At 33.5% G+C, this 20,819-nt stretch overlaps 1 protein-coding gene across 5 annotated transcripts in view; it reads left to right on the top strand.

Moving 5' to 3' along the window:
• GRIA4 (glutamate ionotropic receptor AMPA type subunit 4) overlaps positions 1 to 17,105 on the top strand; it is a 639,355-nt gene extending 622,250 nt beyond the window's left edge. The window contains exons 15-17 of one of the 5 annotated variants that reach the window (XM_070473691.1): positions 8,240 to 8,354; positions 10,527 to 10,795; positions 14,603 to 14,666. In XM_070473691.1, coding sequence (XP_070329792.1) covers positions 8,240 to 8,354; positions 10,527 to 10,772 — 361 coding nt within the window. In that variant the 3' untranslated portion in view covers positions 10,773 to 10,795; positions 14,603 to 14,666. Of the gene's footprint in view, positions 1 to 1,654; positions 1,770 to 8,239; positions 8,355 to 10,526; positions 10,796 to 14,602 lie in introns of all 5 variants that reach the window. The other 4 variants (XM_070473688.1, XM_070473690.1, XM_070473689.1 and 1 more) reach the window with 4 other exon arrangements.
• Positions 17,106 to 20,819: the final 3,714 nt, after the last annotated feature.

Below are 20,819 nucleotides of genomic sequence, written 5' to 3' on the forward strand. Positions count from 1 at the left end.
CTGATAGAAATGTTTAATACTAAAATAAAATGGATTATAAAAACAATTTTCTCCAAAATAGAAAACTTTAGTTGTTAGTTTCAATTCATTGAAAGACAAATTTAGTTTCTGTGGACAATAAAATAAAACGATTTTTTTCTCCTAACAGCATTTTTTTAAAAATAGATGTCTCTAGCCTCACTGAATTTTCATTTATTCCTACATTTCAGTCTAGACACTTTGCTGATTAAACTGACAACTTTTCACTCCAGGAAGTCTATTACTTATTTTACACCACTAGTGTGGGACTTACTTGGGAATGTGGGAACAGCTAACTATTTAATTAGCATTTAGTAAATGGCAATCTAACTCTTGGAAAGTGTCCATCCTCTCAAAGTATGTGGTTTATATTGGAAATATTTACTCTCCAAGTGAATCAGATCATTACAACACTGGAAAATGGACTTAATTTACCTGAAATATTACAAACACATTTTAAGAGAATAAATATTTTAATAAGCTGATTTGTGGTGAAACAAACAGTGCATTTTATTAACCAACTAAATGATATTTCGCTTGCAAATCAATGTTCAAATGCTGTCCATTAACATGAGGTTGTTTTAGTTTTATAGTAATTAATTATTAAGTATAATAATAAATTAAGTATTTAATATAATTATAATTAATTTATCATTAATCAATCACAAAACTGGGCAACTATCAAACAGAATGGCACAAACTGAACCCAAAGTCTCTCAGTATATAAGCCACTCACTAGATTTAAAAGACATTTCATTAAATGCTGGGAAAACTTTAAAAGAGTTAATGGTTCAATCAAAACCTGTACCTTGAAAGTAAGAAAGAAACCAAGCATTTGGGAAGCAAAACCCATGACACATTTTTTTAATCCTCTTAGAGAATAATTAGAATATGCCACCCTTATCCTCTAAAGAGATACACATGGAAGAAATCTAATCTAGTGTTTGTTTGCCCATATCACATGCAGCATATTTTCCTGGGGTTTAATTATATAATTTAAGCAATCAAATTGGATGTATGATCCTGTTTTCTAAATAGCATCTAGTGACTTTAAAAATCAACACAAAATTCAAATATAATTTCCCTGAGAGCTGCTACTACCTTTCTTTTGACCATCCTATGACTTCCAGACCAGAAAACTGAACCAACACAAATAATGAAAGGAATAATAATTAAGCCATACTCTTTGTTAGGAAATCAGTAGCAAAACTTAGTTGCTTATTTGTTGATTTGTTTGTACAATTATATTTTTCCTTCTGGGAATGGATTTTCATTTTTTTTCCTATTAGTCATTGACATTCTAGAAGCAAAGGAATTCAAGACACAGTTCTTTCTGAATTACTAGTAAATTTAAATTTATTACTGTTTTGCAAGAAAAAAAAAATCATGTAATTGGTTGATGTTGATGTCAGTTACTTGATAATAAATGAACTGTGAAAGTGAATAGCACCAAATACCATAGGTTTAATATACTTTGAAGGAAATTACGTTTGCCTGGTAGAAGGGGCTGCAGGATGACAAAATGAGAGGTTTATTTAGCATCTGGGAGAAGCTTATAAAAGAGCTTAAACCCTCATTCCTTCTAACATCTTAACAGCTGTGCAGTTTCTTACAAGATATGTTTTATCGTTTCAAGAAATGCTGTTAACCTCGCAGTTTTAAAACTGAATGAACAAGGCCTCTTGGACAAATTGAAAAACAAATGGTGGTACGACAAAGGAGAATGTGGCAGCGGGGGAGGTGACTCCAAGGTTAGCCTCAATGTCACCAAGAGCGGGTAACAGTGTGTGAAGTAATAGGTGCATCTGCTAGGAGACGCAATTCAGACCTGCGAATACCACGGCAATTGCCAGTCAAGTCCCTTCACAAACTTAAGTATGCAATTACTGTCAAAGCAAAAATATTTGCAAACAACATCAATTTGGGGACACACTAACAAATCCCACTAAAACAGTTGCTGTAAATCTCCAGCTTGGAAGAAGGTACGGCTTGGACATAGTCCTAGGGACCTTGGTGTTAGAAAGCAGGCTTTTGAAAGTGATGAGGAGAGAGAACAGAAAGGGTCCGTCTGTCCGGTTTTCTTCACCAAAACTGCCACAAAATATTTTTGAATAATAGCAATAGTCTAGCCTCACGTAGACCAGGTACCTTCCAGAAAGACATTTCTCCACGTAAAACTGTCAGGCTTCCATTAAATAGCAAATTACATAACAAATCAAAAGAAATTATATGAACTATACGCTTTTGCCTTCCATAAATGAATCCAACTAAAGAAAGATCAAGTTATAAAAACAAGATCAACTCAGCATTATGTTTATCGCATCCATGTCATATTTCCAGCTTCATAAAGTAATGTTTTATTTTTATTTCTAAGCAGTGTCTTTTTAAAAAAGGTATACAGTTAGCAGAAATTATTAACCAGTGTTTCAGAACTCTTCTTCACTGTAGATAGGCTTAAAGCAATCTAGAGATGGGAATATTCTGACTGAATTTCTTTCCTCACATATCTTCAACTGGTATGTAAGAACATTGAAAATTTTTAAATATACATTCTTGTCTTTCTTTTAAATTCTAGAGAACTGCCAGAAACAAGAAATCCTGCTCTTCTTCAGGTTCTTCACTGGGCTACAAATTCTCTCACTTGGCTGGCCACCAAGCCCAGAGAATGATGCTCTATTTAAAAAGAGTATCTGTCTATGTTACATATGGTAATGTAAAACCATCACAGTATTGTAAAGTAATTATCCTCCAATTAAAGTAAATGAATTTTTTTTTTTAGAGAAGGAGTATCTGTCAAGGAAACTGCCAACCTCACGCTCTTTCTATGCTGATAACCTCTCCCTTGATCCTGATCTGAAAAGTCTTTCAAATCAGCTCCCTTGTGCATCCTGCCAGCCCTGTTGCAAGAAGAGAAAGAATAAACTTTGTCAAATGATTATTTTGGCAATAGAAGGAGGCATGGAAGAAGATGAAAAAACAAAATGGTGTGGACACGATTCTCATCATTCATCGACTATCCCGATGGAGAATATGAGCCCCCAAGAGAGTCATCAGGGTTCTTCTGAGATGATTCCCCTTTAAGGCACCTCCATTCAAGACACCAACTGTTTGTTTTCTTTAGGAGTGTTAACTCTTTTGTATTTTGGTGCCCCAACTTGCCTAGAACATTCTGGTCATTTTCATAAAATATAAATACATACATATATACACACACAAACAGAAAAGTACTCATTTACAATAATAACTACTCCTCTATACAAATTAGAAATGTAAGAAAATGTACTCTTATAGAACTAGAGAAAACAAAAATTGAAGATATTCTATTCAATTAGAAAAAGAAATTGTTTGCAAATTTATATTTTTTGTCACAAATATAAACAAAGTATAACATTGCTTAACAGATAAAGTTTTCCATAAAAGTAAATAATGAATTCCTGTTTTAGTGTACATTAAAGACTCTTTCCACAGAAAAATAAGCAAACAGAAGCAGAAATGTACACATAAAGGAAAAAAATCTATGTAACAAAAGTTATTTTAATTTATTTAAATAAGGGATTGGACAGCTCAATTGAATTTAATCTATTTGCATCCAACACATTGTTTGGTACAGAGTGGACACGAAGTATATATCTGTCATCTAAAGAAATAAATATGAAGCTAACCTTGTAGTTTTCAAAATCAAACTGCTTTCCCCTGTTACTTTCACCAAACATAAACTCTAAGATAATATTCTAAAATTTTATTTAGATACAAATTTAAGATATGAAAATATCATTTCATATCCTAATAAGTCATTTTCTAAAATGCTGTAAAAATTAACATAAAATGCATGTTAATTATTATGTTCTATTTTCCCTCAAAACTTTTGATTTCATACTACAAAAATAATTTTGGTAGGTTTTATACTGATATAATATTTGTCACCAATAGAATGAGTAGTAATAATACAACCCTCAGGAGATGGTGAGGACAGGGAGTCCTGGCATGCTGCAGTCCATGCAGTCACAAAGACTCAGACACAACTGGGTAACTGAACTATGATTCTGCATCTATTTTAAAAGATGATATTTTAAATGGCCTGACCTAACTTAGAATCAAAGTAAACTACTAGGAGGCAGTTGCTGCTTTTTAATTTTTGTTCTGTACCTTCTTTGGGTGACTGATTTTCTTTTTGAACTTACCTCACCCCTTCCATTTGGTCTGATCCTTATTGAAAAAGGTAAAAGGAGGAAAAATGCTGAATTGGAAGATGATGCTGGCTTGTGGGCTTTGATAAGTATTAAGCCAAAGCAGAAGAGAAAATTAAATGCTGCCAGTTTATCTACAATGCACGTTGTGTACAGTGCACACTCAGAGATCTCATCACAAGTGTACAGTTATCTGATGTGATCTGATTTTGAGATATACAATCTTAGTAGGAAAAACTTACCTTTCCTAACAGTGACTCATCTGGTGAAGGGGAGAAAGCATGGAAAGCTGTACCACACGTGAAAGGTTCCAATGAGGAGCCAATTGATCCACTTGTTATTTACAGGACTGTAACAAGGAAAGACATCTCCAGACTTTCATACAGTGGCATAATAGTAAAGTTATGCTTTACTACCTATGCATGGCCCAAGTATGAAATCTACCTGGGCCATGCACCAGTATCTGTGGGTAAAAAAAAAAAAGTACTATTCTTTCCATCAAGGAGCTTATGATTTAATATAATCAACAACTAAATTATTTAGAGTCACAGTGACAGCTTCCATTTGCACCCCATGGCTACAAAGTAATCAGTTCAACTGATAGCCATTCCTGGAGCATGACCAAAGCAGCCCTCAACCAGAGGCTCCACAAAAGAAATAAGGAAAAAGTCTGATATGTAAAATGAAACAGGATGGAAATGATTTGGGAAAAGATGAATTTGTTTGTTTGAAAAATTACTCATTTGAATGTTTTTGTGCTTTGGCCATTTTTATGGTCATAAGAAAACCATACTCATTTTTGTGAATAACAGAAATTCGCTAATTGACAATCAGCCAAATTATAAGTTTCATTGCAGTGTCTAAGACTCATATCCCCTTTGATTAATCTGATATGATTTAGTCTGAGCAAAAACCATACACAGAATTTTATTCCTATTTCTGTGTGAATTGTTTAAACCAGGTTCTAATAGGAAATTTTGGCAATGTTTGTAATCATTAATGACCCATAATGCTAATGCTATCTATAAAATTATTGATTTTTTGCTTGTTTTAAACTTTATTCTCCTCATATATGTATACATATATATACATATATAAAATAGACATACTCATAGATATAGATATTTATATTAAAGCCATTTTATAAATGTGATTACCAAATAATGAGTTCTTTAGGATTATAGTAAATCCCATAATATCCAGTTTTTAATTTGCCACTTTAAAGAATACAGCCTGACTTTTAAAATATGTTATACTTGGAAATGGCCTTATCCACAGCCATGTAAACCAATGCAATAATAAAGGAATTATTATGGAAAACATGCATTCATAAGCAGGAAAAAATGTATTAAACAAAGATCAGTCAGGAAAGCTAACCCTTAGAGAAGGACTCTCCTAGTAATGAATTCCTTGCTCAGTATCTGACATTCCACCACTTGACCATTAAGTTTGGTTATTGATAAATATCTTATACTCAAAATTCTAATCTAATTTTATCCTCTAAAACCAGACTACTGGAGTGAATAGCAGAAAAGACAAAGAGGCAAGGGAAAAATGAAGCAGGTAGGAGAAACGATACTTTAGGAAGGGAGAGAGGTAAGTCAAAGGCAGTCTTCATTTAATCCATAGTTTTGCATTCAGCTGTCCCTTCCATAAGAAACTTTAAGGAAACTGCTTTCAGTTTCCTTCTCTTTTCAGCATTAAATCTTTCTCTTCCCACCACAATGCATTCAAGAAGTGCAATGTGGGCTAATATAATGTACTCTATGCTTTCGTGCTCAGTCCTTAAATCATGTTCAACTCCTTGTGCCCCCAAGGACTGTAGCCTGCCAGGCTCCTTTGTCCATGGGATTCTCCAGGCAAGAACACTGGAATGGGTTGCCATTTCCTACTCCAATAATGTACTCTGTACATGTGTTAAAAAGGCTTTAGTGGGCTAGCTTGATGACCAAAAAACCCTTAGTATCAGTTTTAAAAAGTGCTTGTCCTGGATTCAAAATAATTCAAATGTAATCATTTTACAGAGCACCTAACCTGAGTCAGATACCCTTGTAAATATTTTACAAAGATGAATGATGTATGTCTTCATCAACACACGGGTGTGATTTTATAACAATCACTTAATAAATGGAAGTGGTAGATGCATGTGGAGGTGGGGAGGTTATAGATAGTAAAATCTAGATTAACCGGGGCTAACCAAGGACTCCAGTTAACCATAATCCTCACCTCACCCCACCCCCAAACTCAGTTTTTAGTACAAAGTTTTAAATCATGCTAACATTAGATTTTAATCCAAAAAATAATATAATATTCTAGGAATGTGGCAATTGCATATTTTTAATTGACCAATAAACCTTGTAAGATCTTATAACATTGATACAAAAATTAAACTGAATTCAAAAACCATACAAATAAAAAGAAAAACATATTTTAGAAACTTTTTTCAGAACCAACAATACCTTTAAAAAGTGAATTTTAATTTAACTGTTAATCACAAAACTTGATAAACCAGAAATTCCTACTTCTTGAGTCTTCTGTTGTTAATACTTTTAATTACACAGGCTATGAAAGTAGACCATTACAAACCCTGATTCAGCTCCTTCCTAGATGTGCCTAGATGACTTAACCTTTCTGTGTTTTGATTTCCTCATTTGTAAAATACAGGTGATAATAGCAACTAAACATGTAAAATACTTTTAATAGTCCCTTGGTATGTAATAAGTGCTCAGTGAGTGTTAGGAATCATCATCAGCATCATTATTAGTGCATTACCTAGTTGTGTAGATAGGTTTGTGGAATTAATTCCCTTGTATCCAAATAGATACATACTGTGTTTCTCCAAATGGATTCAACATTTCCTAGAAGTGAGGCATTAGGTGATACAGCCAGACAAAATGATTGTGGCAGTCTTAAAAAAGTCAAGAGAAATGCAAGCAGTCGCTCTTTGAATGTTTGTAAAAAGCAAAAAGAAATGAAAACCAAACAACCACAAAAACAGAATAATAATATCTGTTGTTATAATAATAACAAAAGGTCCTACGTGTTACTGCTTGCCATATATCTCCTTAGCCTTTATTCTACACACACAGAGGTTAACATGGGAATGAAAGAAGAATTCTTAGATTCCTCAGAACACTGATACTGACTAACCAGTGAACATTTCCTCTCTGAGACTCCTTGTATAATATTTAGGATTGAAGGACTCAAAGATGATAGAAAAAATTAAAGAAATTTTATAGTATGAGGAGTCTGTCTATTTGTAAAAATCTTGTTATTCCTCATCTATCATATATTTGTTGGCAAGAATTTATAGAGTATAAAATAGTCACCACACTTCAGAGTATATTCATATGGTAGATTTAAGATAGGTGAAAATTATTTCTGGTGATATTTAAGTTAAATACTGCAATTCAGAAGGAAAGTATCAGCACTGGCTTACACTTTAAAATAAAGATTTACGTATTTGTCTTATAAGGACTTGCCTCTGCATGAGGTGGCTCTGTCAGTAACACTTGAATCAGAATCACCCTCCTATTTAAATTAGGTCTTGGTTGAGAGTGGCAGAGGAGTCAATTTAATGATGGATACTGTAGACAAAGTTTTAAAGCATAAAGCAAAATTCCACTAGCTGAATAATAATGCCTGCAAGAAACCAGTCCTATCTAGCTTCTATTTTTTTAAGTCTGTCAACCGATAGCCACTTTTGAAGAGAGATTCTAGATTTTGAATAACTCTACATTTATGGTGGGAAAATTGAAAATGCTGAAGAAACCCAATCCAGGCTAATAGTTTTGGATTCACAGTAATTGCATACATTTTATTTAAAAATCCTCCCTAGCAGTATGTGCCTGTTACCTAAAGCGATGGAGCAGGCCCCAGTTTTATGTCTGATTCGAAACCTGGGCCTACAGTACAAGACATAACACCTACTGTGGCCTCTGCTCTGTCACTTTGCCATGCGATTCTAATGTAGTTTTACTTGAATAACATAAAATAACATATATAATGTTATTTATGTTATTTTCCACGTGAAGAACTCCTGTAAACCTTGCCGTTTTGAAACTCAGTGAGGCAGGCGTCTTAGACAAGCTGAAAAACAAATGGTGGTACGATAAAGGTGAATGTGGACCCAAGGACTCTGGAAGCAAGGTCAGTCACTGCAGTTCGGGGCCTCCTCTTGTGTTCACAAAGCAGTAAATGGGAGCAATTGTCAGGAGTATATGGAAACAGTAAAAACTAAATGTTTCTCTATACCTATCTAAACTAGAAACTAATGCAATGATTTAAGCCACAGGGGTTATCTTTTCAGAAAATTGCAAACTGCTCCCCAATATTAAGGCTTTTAAATAACCTTAAATTAACTGTAAAAATATATAAAATAATAAAATTCCTATATTATTCTCAAATATACGTACCACTAATAACAGTAGTGCTTTCAGGTTTGATTTTTGTTTATTTGTTTTGGAGGCAAAGAACATCAAATCTATTATTTCAAGAACTGATATATTCTCAAAACAGGAAATGGGAAATTAGTCAGTAGTCTTCTACAGAAAGAAAATTTTAAATATTAAATGTTTCTTATTCAGAAGTTCAGTCTTTTGTCACTGTTTTGCCAGTCATTCCACTTTAGTTTGAAGATGACCTGTTATATTTTTGTTCTGACAGATAAACAGAGTAAAATTTTCCAATTCTGTTCTATCAAAATTATTTTAATAAATCAATGTTTATGAATAATACTCTCAACTTCTAAGATCTCATTCATGCAAAGATCTTATATCAATAATTTTTAGAACAATACAGGAATTTATAAGTCTGATTCTGTTAAATACAAATGAAAATAGTGTTACAGTTATGTTTTCATTTAAAGAACAAAATGTAGAAGTTTATCAGTGAATCTAAATACCTTATAAATTAATAGGACATAATGCCTGAAAGCTTTGGTTGAGGATTTTTGAAATATTTTTTCTGTATCTTCTTTTAGAAAGAAAAAAATTATTAGCTATCCTATGACATTAAATAAGTGACTTACAAATATAGGAAAACTTCAGTTAATTTAAGAAAGAGATAAACTAATATTAACTGATCTCCTTTCAAGCATCTCCCTGTTTTAATCACTTTTGTCTGCCTTTGAACCAGAGTGGAATGAGACAAGCTTGGCCAAATAATGAAAAAGCTATTTCAAACCCTTATGTAAAGTCAGAGAAGCACAAGTACTTAATTTTTAAAATGAAGTTACCCTAAATTTTTGGTCTGATCATTTGATATCATGGCTAAGTTGATATAGTGTACATAATACTTATTTAAGTTAAACATTCTCGTAATAAAACCAATTAAGTTTGCAGAAGACACAACTGAGATGATGGCCTCAGGGCATTCTTCAGGTAGTCAACCTAAAATACCTACTCAAATAATTTTATATAATATATATTTACAATTTATGAAAAATATGAATTATTGTATAATTTTAATATCTTCCAATAATATGCTTGACTATTTCTGAATTTATTATAAAATAATATGTATATGAAAGCTCTGGAGAATATATGTCTAAAATATTAACTGATTAAGCATTTTAAAGTGAAATAGAATCATATTTTAAAATCAATAAAAATAGTTTTAACTCTGTCCACAAATGACTTATTTCTCAATTGATCATGGAAATATTTGTATATTTTTTTAAAGTTACCAATGTTCTGCATACATAGTTATTCCTAAATAGTATATAATATGTTAAAGTGCCACTTTCCAGCAGATTTCCCAAACAAATGTGACTAAAACAACAAATAACATGTACCTACACTATTTGCATATATTTGGTGAATTCATGATGAACAAGATGTGAAACTGCTAGCTTAAAGTCCCTCACTTCTTTAAGTAGGAAACATAAAGTTAGCTTTATGCAAGAGAAATATCAAACATTAAAAATGGCTTAATGGAAGGAAAGGGAAAATTTTCCTTTCTCATGTAATTGGGTTTTAAGCATGTCATTTTCAAACTTAATAATAAGCCCACCTCTGCTACCCTATGCTTATATATGGTTAAGTATAGTGCTCTTCTTTATATAGTTAACAATGATAAAATGTTACAGATTTTATTGAGTGTAATTACACACAATTTATTGGTTATCATCATAATTTCATTTCTCTCAAGAACTGTAAGCTTAATGTTTAAATTCATAGTGTTACACTAGTGACTTATACATGTTAAATAATTTCAGGTTAAATTAGGCGTTGACTTTAATTAGCTGTTTGGATTTCATGTGTTCTTTCACCTTCTGGATGTGACTTTCCACAGTTAACTGAGATGTCTTTATCCCCCCAGGACAAGACGAGTGCCTTGAGCCTGAGCAACGTAGCAGGCGTCTTCTACATTCTGGTTGGCGGCTTGGGCTTGGCAATGCTGGTGGCTTTGATAGAGTTCTGTTACAAGTCCAGGGCAGAAGCGAAGAGAATGAAGGTGGCAAAGAGTGCACAGACTTTTAACCCAACTTCCTCGCAGAATACCCAGAATTTAGCAACCTATAGAGAAGGTTACAACGTATATGGAACCGAAAGTATTAAAATTTAGGGGTAGGACGTAGGGCCACTACAGTGAGTGGGTGATGCATTCTGTAAATGGAGTGTTGTGACCTGTCTGTCCAGTGATGGTACTGCTTGCTTCTAATTTAGAGCTTTATATTTTTGAAAACTTCAGTGCAAAGTGGTTCAGTTTTCTTTGGCTGCAGATGTACTGTTCAAAACTTTATGTTACCAATAGATATCTGCATTGGAAGGGTTTGAAAGATAAATAAACATCCAGAATTGCTCTGTAAAATGATTTAAATAGTATATTCTATGAAAATTGGGAGAAATTTGAAATTAGATCTGAATTTTCTTGTACACAGAACAGGCTTGTCTTCTCTGGAACAATCTGATGCTAACAAAATAAGCATGAATTTTTTTTCAAATTATCAAAGCCTAGACAGTTGCCTATTTTGATAAGGGTGTGTTGTTCTCTGAGAAAATACATGTAAAATCTCCAAGGCACATAGTAAGCACTCGGTGAGTTTTATCTCCTCTTCTGGTTTCTTTTACATTAGCCATCTTTCTATATTTTTAGAGGGAAACCCCGAAGTTTGTTCATCTGGCAGTAGTCCTTGAACCAGACCTTTAGGCAGGAGTGACCATCAGAATACTGACTACAATTCACATTTATTAGATGAAAGTCAACTTTCATTTTCACAACATCACTAACGTGAATAAACATTTCAGGCAATTTATCCATCAAAAATGTCAGCAACATATTTTCTTTAGGAGAGACACAGTAAAAATAAAACTTGCAGTGAGTTTTTATTGACTTTTGTTTTCATTTCAACTGCTTTTGAGTGAGCCAGATCTTCTCACCATGTGACAATAAAAAAATTATAAGCATTCAGTGAAACACAAGATGAAGTTCATTTTTTAAGACTCTAAATGTTCAGTGCTTTTTCCTTTTGATGATAGAAAATGAATTTAAAATAAGATCTAGAAGCATTTGTTGTTGCTTTTCTTAAAATCAGGCCTCTAAAACCCATTTTCTGAAATTGTATATAAGAGCCATTCTATTACAATGATAAATGAAAATTTGAACCTGCAGAGACATTTAGTGCCTGAGGTATCCTAGAGTCAAACCCAAGAATTTTTCTAAGAATAAGATGTACACCTGAAGTTATGCCAGATAAATGTGCTCAATTTTTATGTTTATATATTTAAAAAAGATATTGAGAGAGTTCCCTGGTAGCCTAGTGCCTAGTAATTAGGATTCCAGGCTGTCACAGTGGTGGCCCAGCCAGGTTCAGTACCTGGTAGGTGAATTGAGATCCTTCAGGTCAGGTGAAGGATCAGCCCAAAAAAAACTACTGAAATACTTGTTAGTATCTCAAAGCAAAGAACAAAAGCTATGCCTTTAAATCAAGATCTAATTGCTTTTATCCATAATCTAGAAAGAGAAGAGTAACTGAGTACAATTGCACATAGACAACCCCTAAGTTTTTCTTTCAAAATTTTGTGGAAAGAATCAATCATGAAATTGTCAATTCACTCAGATCAGAATGTTTAGAGCATGTCTTTTCTAATATCAGAAAAGCAAACTGATAAGGTCAAGGTTTCTTAGTCATTATAGTAATGCTTTCATCTTAATATTTACAGAACTGAGAAGAGATTTTTCCAAACAGAAAAATGATATGTGACAACTTTAGAGCCAATTATTTGGACTTCATTCTGCAATGAATTTCATAAGATGTATTTTTAAAGTTTCCTTTAGCATAGCAAATGCATTCTAGAAAAATTCTAGATATGCTCACATATGACAGTTCAATACAAAGTCCTGGGGAATTTCTAGAAAGAGGTATGCATTTTTATAGGGAAGACTTAATGGCATTCAGAGCAAATTAAATGATATGCGCTTGTAGGGATTTGAGAGTAAGCATTTTTAACTGTACTCCCATATTACATGGCTTTTTCCTTTCAAAAATTCTACTGAGCATAATTATGAAAATGACTGATAATTTAGATAATATTTAGTGTCAGAATTTCAAAAACAAATCTGAATGTCTACTCTAAAAGTAATCATCCCTCAAGGGAACACATAAAGTTACAGCTGTTGCCACAATGATCCAGCCAGACTCACTATATGATAAATTTATAAGAAAATTTTCTAGTTTGAGTAGTCTCAACAAGGTCACATAAAGATGAACAGAAATGACATTTTATATAAGAAGCAGGAGATTTAAGTGTAGAATATAAAAATGCTGAGAACTAAGAACATGAAGATTTAAATAGAGAATAAGCAGTTGGCAGAATTATCAGCACTCAATTGCATTAATCCATAGAGAAGGAGAGATTACTTGAGAGTATATGGAATCCTTCCCATTTTTTATATTTTCATTTCCTTATAAAGGCAATCAAGAAAATAAAAGGAAGAAACAGATTTTATGACAAATCTTCCTGAAAAGTCACAATGCTTTTATTATGTATTAATTAGTATTAATAAACACTAAATTCCCTCTTCAAAAAATCAAAACTAATAGATTTTTTACATAATTGTTTTACTTAATATTAAATTTTGAAAAGGAATCTGAAGAAAAAAATTCAGACTATCATCTTGCTTGGTTTGTTTTAATTTAGTGATGAGTAGTTTCTAGAGAGATTGTCTCCTGACTCCTGATTATAAAGATAAATAGATTTTAAGTTTTGAGACTGTTCACTAAAGGCAAACTATAATAATAACCTTGGTGTTTATCATAGATATGTCAGTAGCATTTTGACTTCAAGTTTCTGAAATTATCAGGGTAAATGATCATTAAACATTTTCATTATAACATTTTTAATCCAATTTTTATTTCATATTTAATATATCATTATTCTAATATTTAAGGTACAAGGCAGAATAAATACAAGGGTGGAACTTCCAAAAGAACTGGGTAAACTTAAATTCACAGCAAAGAATTAAGATATAATATGAATTATGAGAGAATTATGATCTAAACTACAACAGACTTAGGGAATATCTCCTTTACCTTATTTTCTCTTGAGTTAACATTAAAATTCAGCAACCAGAAAGGATTTAAAGGCATGAATGAACAGTCAGTAGATTTCAATAATAATGCTGCCTGTTTCTCCTCAGTGTAGTATTATTACCTGCTACCTAATATGACAGAGCAAGAATATAATGAGAATTTCAAAAACCTGACCCCATAACATCAATCTGGGAAGTTTCCCAGTGATGACCATTCAATGAAGCATTGAAACATGCCCCCTTTCAGTGCACTTCCCTTTAAGCACTTAAAGCTTCTTAAAATATGAGACTTAGCTTCCATTATAGGCATCGAATGAACTTTATGTGACTGATTTGCCTTTCTATAGCAGCTTTAGTGAATGAGTGAAAGCATCTGTGGATAGATCTGTGTTCTAAAAACAAGATCTGTTATAGTCTACATAAAGTTCCCTTAGACAATTCATCATGATTTTAAGAGTACAATCATTTAACTGTTAAGATATTTTCTAACAGAAAAAAAGAAAAGATACAAAGAAAGATTATTGTCAAACCTAAGGGACCTTCTAAGTTCAACTGGAAATACTAGGGTGTAGAGTGCAGCAAGTTAAAAGATGTGTCCTGCCCAGATTTGCCAAACAAAATCTTGCAGGATTTTAGAAAATTAGTTCTTAAACAGGACCAGTAACTCTGAGTGATTTATTCTTCCAGGTCGTTGAGCTTCTTTTTCCTGTGAAAAGTAGTTTTAATATGACCAAAAGAGTATGGGGAAAAAATGCAGATGTCTAATTATTGATATTTTGGTGTTTTTTGTGTCATATTTTGCTGAAAAGACAGAAATATTGTAACACTCCGCATTCTTTCTGTTTCCTTTCCATGCAACCCAGCTGACCTTTTCTGAAGCCATAAGAAACAAAGCCAGATTATCCATCACTGGGAGTGTGGGTGAAAACGGTCGCGTCTTAACACCCGACTGCCCAAAGGCTGTACACACTGGAACTACAATTAGACAAAGTTCAGGATTGGCTGTCATTGCATCGGACCTTCCATAAAAACCAAAAAAATAATTGAGTGCCTTAATTAAACTATGTTTGTGACTGATGGAAACGCAGCCCTGAGGGACAGGCTAAGCGCAGGTCTTCGCTCAAACAATCCTTTGGCTGAGAGCGGGAAGTTCGTCCTAAGGCGCCAAACATCAGCAACGTGTGCATGAGCTCAGCTCGGAAACCCAAACTCAGATTTTATATCAGGAAAACTCACAATTTAGATTTTTTTTTTCGGGTAGTGGGGGTGGGTGGGGAGCTGGGATGGGTGTATCAACAGCAACAAATTTCACCTGAGTGGACTTAAAAACTAATCAGACATGCAAATTAGCACATTAAAGTGTGAAGTTCTTGCTCAGAAAGGCCTCAGTCTTCACTTCAAGGCATAAAATAGTTATAGAAGTCAATGAATGTGCTAACCTGTGTCGCCAGAACACCCATATATTCAATGGAAGACTATCCAGCTGAGAAAACAAATCACTATACTCTGACAAGAAATAATAAACAAACATGTAAATCCTGTGAAAAAAAAAACTTAAAGAAAGTAATTACACTTACTTTGGAGAAAACAAATACTGAAACATGCTTGCTTTTTAACTGACATAAATTCAGTAGAGGACAACACAATTCTTTTTTCTAACCATCTTAGGGAAAAATACATTGCAATAATTGAAATAAATGCCATCACTGTAATAAACTTTAGAGACTTTTTTTAAAATAAAATTTGTTGGTCATTTTGTTTGCCGTAACCTTCACTCTGTCACATGAGTCAGTGTCCACAGATTGCATTTGTCTCACTACCAGGAACAAAATGAAGACAACATTAACGTAAAATCATCAGTCTACAATGTAGAATCAGAAGATACTATGGGTCATTTATGTTATCAATATTATTTATAATCTTGTTCTGTGTACAAAATTGTGGTTTTTGTACCCACCAAAAAGAATAAACAATATTTACATTCTTACAATATTTACAGAGCTTAAAGTTTTTTCTTATCATTATAAAAGTTATTTGAGAAATTATGAGATTATGGGTGGAATAGTAAAAGTAAACTGTGGGCCATATTGGAAAATGTATCTAGCCCTTATTATTTTTGCATAATAAGCTAATTTTTTACACAGATCTTTGCCTCATTAGCAGTTGAATTGTCAAAGATGGAACGTTTGAATTGGGGAATTTAATCATTGTCATAATAACAGCATACCCCATAATCATGTACTGAAATTTTACTTGGCTGTATTTTGCTGCATAAAATAATGTGTCTCTTGAGCTTCTCTCCCCATTCCATTTAAATCATTTGAAGGCACTGATCATAGTTTGTGGTACAAACATAAGAAGAATTAGTCTTTGTTTTCAATTGAAAATTGTGAATAAAATTATACATGATTATTTACAAAAATCACCTTAGTTATGTAGGGATTAAATTAACTCAGTTCAAAAGAAAACTTAGATCATTTGAAATAATAAGTACAATATGGATAAATATTGCAACACTTAGAGATCTTGGCAGAAAGCACAAGATAAGATGATTTTGGAAGTTTGGTCTTGAAGGATGAGTTGAGATTCATAGGTGTTGAAAGCCTTACAGGTGAGCAATGACCCAATACATAGCTTGTCAATGGACTGTTTAGAGAGTATATGCAACAGGAAGGGCTGGAGAGAAATGGTTGTGATATCATGGAAGATAAAATTGGAAAAGGTGAAAGACTGATCACCTTGCTTCAATTCTCAAGAGTCCCACCCCCCATTCAATTCCTGTGCTGCAGTAAGAGCAATCCTAAAAAGCGCAAATCTGATAACGCATGCACACGCATGCGTGTGCACACACATACACACACACAGAGATCCCTCAGGAAAAATTGCAAGCTCTTGAGCAAAGCAAATGAGTCACTTTATAACCTGACCCTTACTTATTTCTTCCATGAACTCTTTCACCCCCTACCAACCTCTGCTGCCCATGAAAAACCTCAGAAGCAGGGACACTGCATTTACTATTTCCTCAATCTATAACACTTTCCTACCTTCTCTTTACCTGACTGACTAGTACTCATCCTTCAGTACTCATATCATAGTTTTACCTGTCATGGGAAGATTTCCATGACTGTCTACCAGCCCCTGCCTATGAGACTGAGCTAGGTGCCCTTTTGATGTTTTGTCACCATCACAGCACTTACCATACTGCATTGTAATTGCCTGTGTACTTGTCTGTTTAACTACTAGACTGTAAGCCCTTTGAGGGCAGGGACTGTGTCTATCTTGTTCACAGTTGTATCCCCAGCACCCAGCACAGTGCCTGGCATATTGTAGGTGCTTAATAAATATTTGTTGAATGAATGAACTGAACTGAATTGAATCAAATTAATTTAGTAGAAACAGAAAAGATATCTTTCCTCATTAACAGTCTTTTTCTCATTAACAATGTGTATTAAGTACACAGTGAGTTAAAAAGAAGAGTGAAGTTTGACTGATTCCATGACATTGCCTACTTCATTGTCTACCACACAAAAAGAGTTGATCTGATGAAATCTCTGACCAGATGAGAAGGTATTCCATGTGATTGTATCTACTTGTGGAATAATTTGTTTAATTAGAGAAATTGTCATAGATAATTAAGGTTTTAGCCATACTTCTAAAAGTAACTTTCATTTAAGTCACTGAGTGGATTAGTGGTGTACATTTAAGAACATATATTTCTTACAGTTTTATTTCTATATCAATAATCCTATTATATAGTTGAATTTCTGTATTTTGTACAGAATAATTTTGCCAAAAACAAAATTTTTAATTTGGCTTTATTAAAAAGTGATATCTGTCTCGACTCCAATCTGAGAAAGTGCTATAAAACTAGGAAATGTTGTTTAAAAACACTTAAGTTGAAACTCTTAGTTCTATAAAGCAAAGAACCTTATTACCAAGCAAGCATGATCACCATCTAGGGCAGAACTTCCTGAACATATTAGGAAAAGCCAATTTTGAAACTACATCAGCAAGTACACGATGACTACGTTTGAAAGATATAGAGTCCTCAGGAGAACCACTTTATTAAACTCAGTTCAATAGCTACTAATTGAAAATGGCACATTGTTTACACTTGCTTCAAGCTTGCTGCAGGCGGCTGCCTGGTCATCCACCCACTGGCTGTAAGCTCATTCCATTTCCCAAAGGCATAGCACATAGTAGGTGTCCAATACATTTCTCAATGCATAAGCATAACTTAATATAGTCAGTATCATTGAAAAAATGGTCTGTTTTCCTGGAAAATAGAATATCCATTTTGGACAAACCAATAAAGTGTCAGTAAGAGTAAAAGCTAAATGAAAAGTTATATCCAGGAGAGTTTTGAAAAGACAAATTGAAATTGCAGTTTCATTTTCCTTATACTTATGAATGTAATGCTGCATGAAAAAAAATGTGCCTTTTTGTGCACATTCATAAATAGGCTTTAATTTCAGATAGTCCAGCAGGCTAGAGTACCTGGCATTTGTAATACCAAATGTAAATGTAATCAGTGGTATGTGTATATATTTTCTAAACAGCTACTACCAGAAATCTTTTCAAAAGAGAACTGCTCTTTAAGAAAATATTTTGATAAATTATGAAGAGCAAGAGATGAGATTTGGAAATTGTATCTCAAAAAAAAAAAAACAAAGAGCTAAATTACTTTCCATGAAATAAGAATAAACCTGTTTATTTATTTATCTTGCTTTGATTTTATTTCCTTTGGGTGAAAAAATGGACTGAGAAATGAAGAAAAATTAAAGATAAGGGGAAAAAGGAACATTAAAAGAGTAGAAAGTTAGATAAAAGGCCAATAGGAATCCCCTGGGTGGCCAAAAATTCTTATGGGAACAGGAATGTCTGGCATATGATTTTTCCATTGTAGGTATTTAATTTTTGATGTATTTCTTCTTCTCAAGACCTGCAGATTAAAATTTCCTACATGCCCCAGACTGGTATTTGTGGTTGGATTAAAGGAAGGAGTCAAAGAGAAAATTCTAAATCCTGTGTTTGGTTTCATGCTAGGCCAAAAGTAACCCTAACAATATGTCTCTTTCCCACAAAAAAAAAGTGCAGAAACCTAGATTGAGACTTGTCCTTCCACATGGCAAAGAATGAAGGTTCATTTTATTTTTTTCTGAATTTGAAGAAAATTGTAGGCCAGAACACATAACTGTTTTTAGCCACCTGTGCTAGCTTAAAAGTATCATAAACAACAAAATAAAGCATAAAACATGGATCATTATTTAATTATATAATAACATCATTAAGTAAATAATCTGTTAAGTTATAATGTCCAATTCATGACTTGAGTGAAGAATTTATTTACAAGATTTGTGATTCTGTAATCCTAAACACAAAGAGAATCTACTTAAATAAATTATTATAACTTCCCTCTCAGAGTTTATACATTTGACCAACACTTCTAAAGTTCCTAAACATTTAGTAGTAGCTGAAATCTGTGTCACTGGCAATCACTGTTTCAGTATATGATTGATTGAGCTGATTGAATAAAGGAATTAATGAGTGAAGACCCACTAAAGATATTCATGATCATTGCCTATACAGAAATTTCTGCCATCTCCTTAGTACTTTTCTGCATAAATGTGAATGCTTTCAACATTTTCTAACAAAGAAGGTATTAGAAATAATTTAGACCATATTTGTCTCCATCTAGAGATTGACATTAGTCACTGAAAACTGATGCTGTTTCAAACTTTTAAAATGTGGGGGTTGATTAATTCTATCTGCTTAAGACTTTCTCAATGTCATCCTTCCCAGCAATATTCTGTTTCTAACTCTAAATACAATAAAAGTCTATCAGCATCATTAATCTTCTAAGACCACCACCAGAGAAAGGCAAAGCTTCCAGATCTTTGGGCCTTAGACATGTACAGGAACTTCTGATACTTTGACTTGAGCTTCAGTTGAAACATTCAACCCACTAGGCCTACATCCATGCCATTCTTGGTCACAGCTACACTTTGAAGTTATCCCAATATTCCCTTTCTCTCTCATTCCACATTCTCCTCCCAGCATTATCCTGTGCTTCTCATACTTCTCCCAATTCATCTTCTCACTGTTTCTCCCTCTCCCTGACTTTGCCATTCTTCTTCCTAGTGTCCTTATTAGAAAGTCAGGAAACTCCTGACAGCCACAGTGTCTCCCCAGAGCACTGCCCGATATCCTAATAATATCAGTCTACATAGAGCAATGGAACTTAGAAGGAAAAGGAAATGGCAATCCTTACAATTGCACATCTTCTCCCATGCATAAAAAACCCCTCCTCTTTGAACTGTATATCATGTAAACATGCTGTCACAATGGGCTGCCTACTTGGCTATTTTGTCTATTGATATCTCTGTCATTGCCTCATCAAAGGCTATGGCATTTGGCTTATTCTTCCTTTCCAAGTTCTACTATCATCTTGAACAACTTCAAGGTATGTATGGAAGCCTTGTCTCTGCAGTTCTTTTACTCTGTGTTAAGTCACCCACACCAATAGACATGTAGCAGACCTTATGATCATTTACCTTCCCATCTTCCTCCAGATAATGACTCAATTCTCTCTTTCCTTTCATACCCTAGTCACGGAAAAGAGTGGCCTTTTATCCCTTATTTAACCTCTCTATATAGTTTTCCCTTAATCCCCTGTTTATTCCTTCTCATTCTATTTTATGTTCCTTATTACCTCCAATCAAAACCTGTTGATATTACCCAGGGTTGGGTTGTATCCTCTTCCCCTTTTTCTTCTCAGGACATAAATCACCCAGCTGATTTCACCATCATTAAGATATCCACAAACATCTATATATTAACTCAGAAATCCTTATCTTCCATTCCAGCCTCACATATCCAATTTTCTAGTGGTTAGCTCTTTTTTACTTAATTACAACTTGTCAAACTTTCACTCTACATTCCTACCTCCTTTTATATTCCCTGTCTCAGTGAGTGACACTAACATTTATCTCATCTCCCAAATTAAAAAAGTGGGAATGATTCCAGAATGCTTTTCTTCATCATTCTCACATATAATTAATCGACATCTTAACTTTCTTG

This window comes from Odocoileus virginianus, chromosome 10 (genome assembly GCF_023699985.2).
Source record: "Odocoileus virginianus isolate 20LAN1187 ecotype Illinois chromosome 10, Ovbor_1.2, whole genome shotgun sequence".
Classification (NCBI taxonomy): domain Eukaryota; kingdom Metazoa; phylum Chordata; class Mammalia; order Artiodactyla; family Cervidae; genus Odocoileus; species Odocoileus virginianus.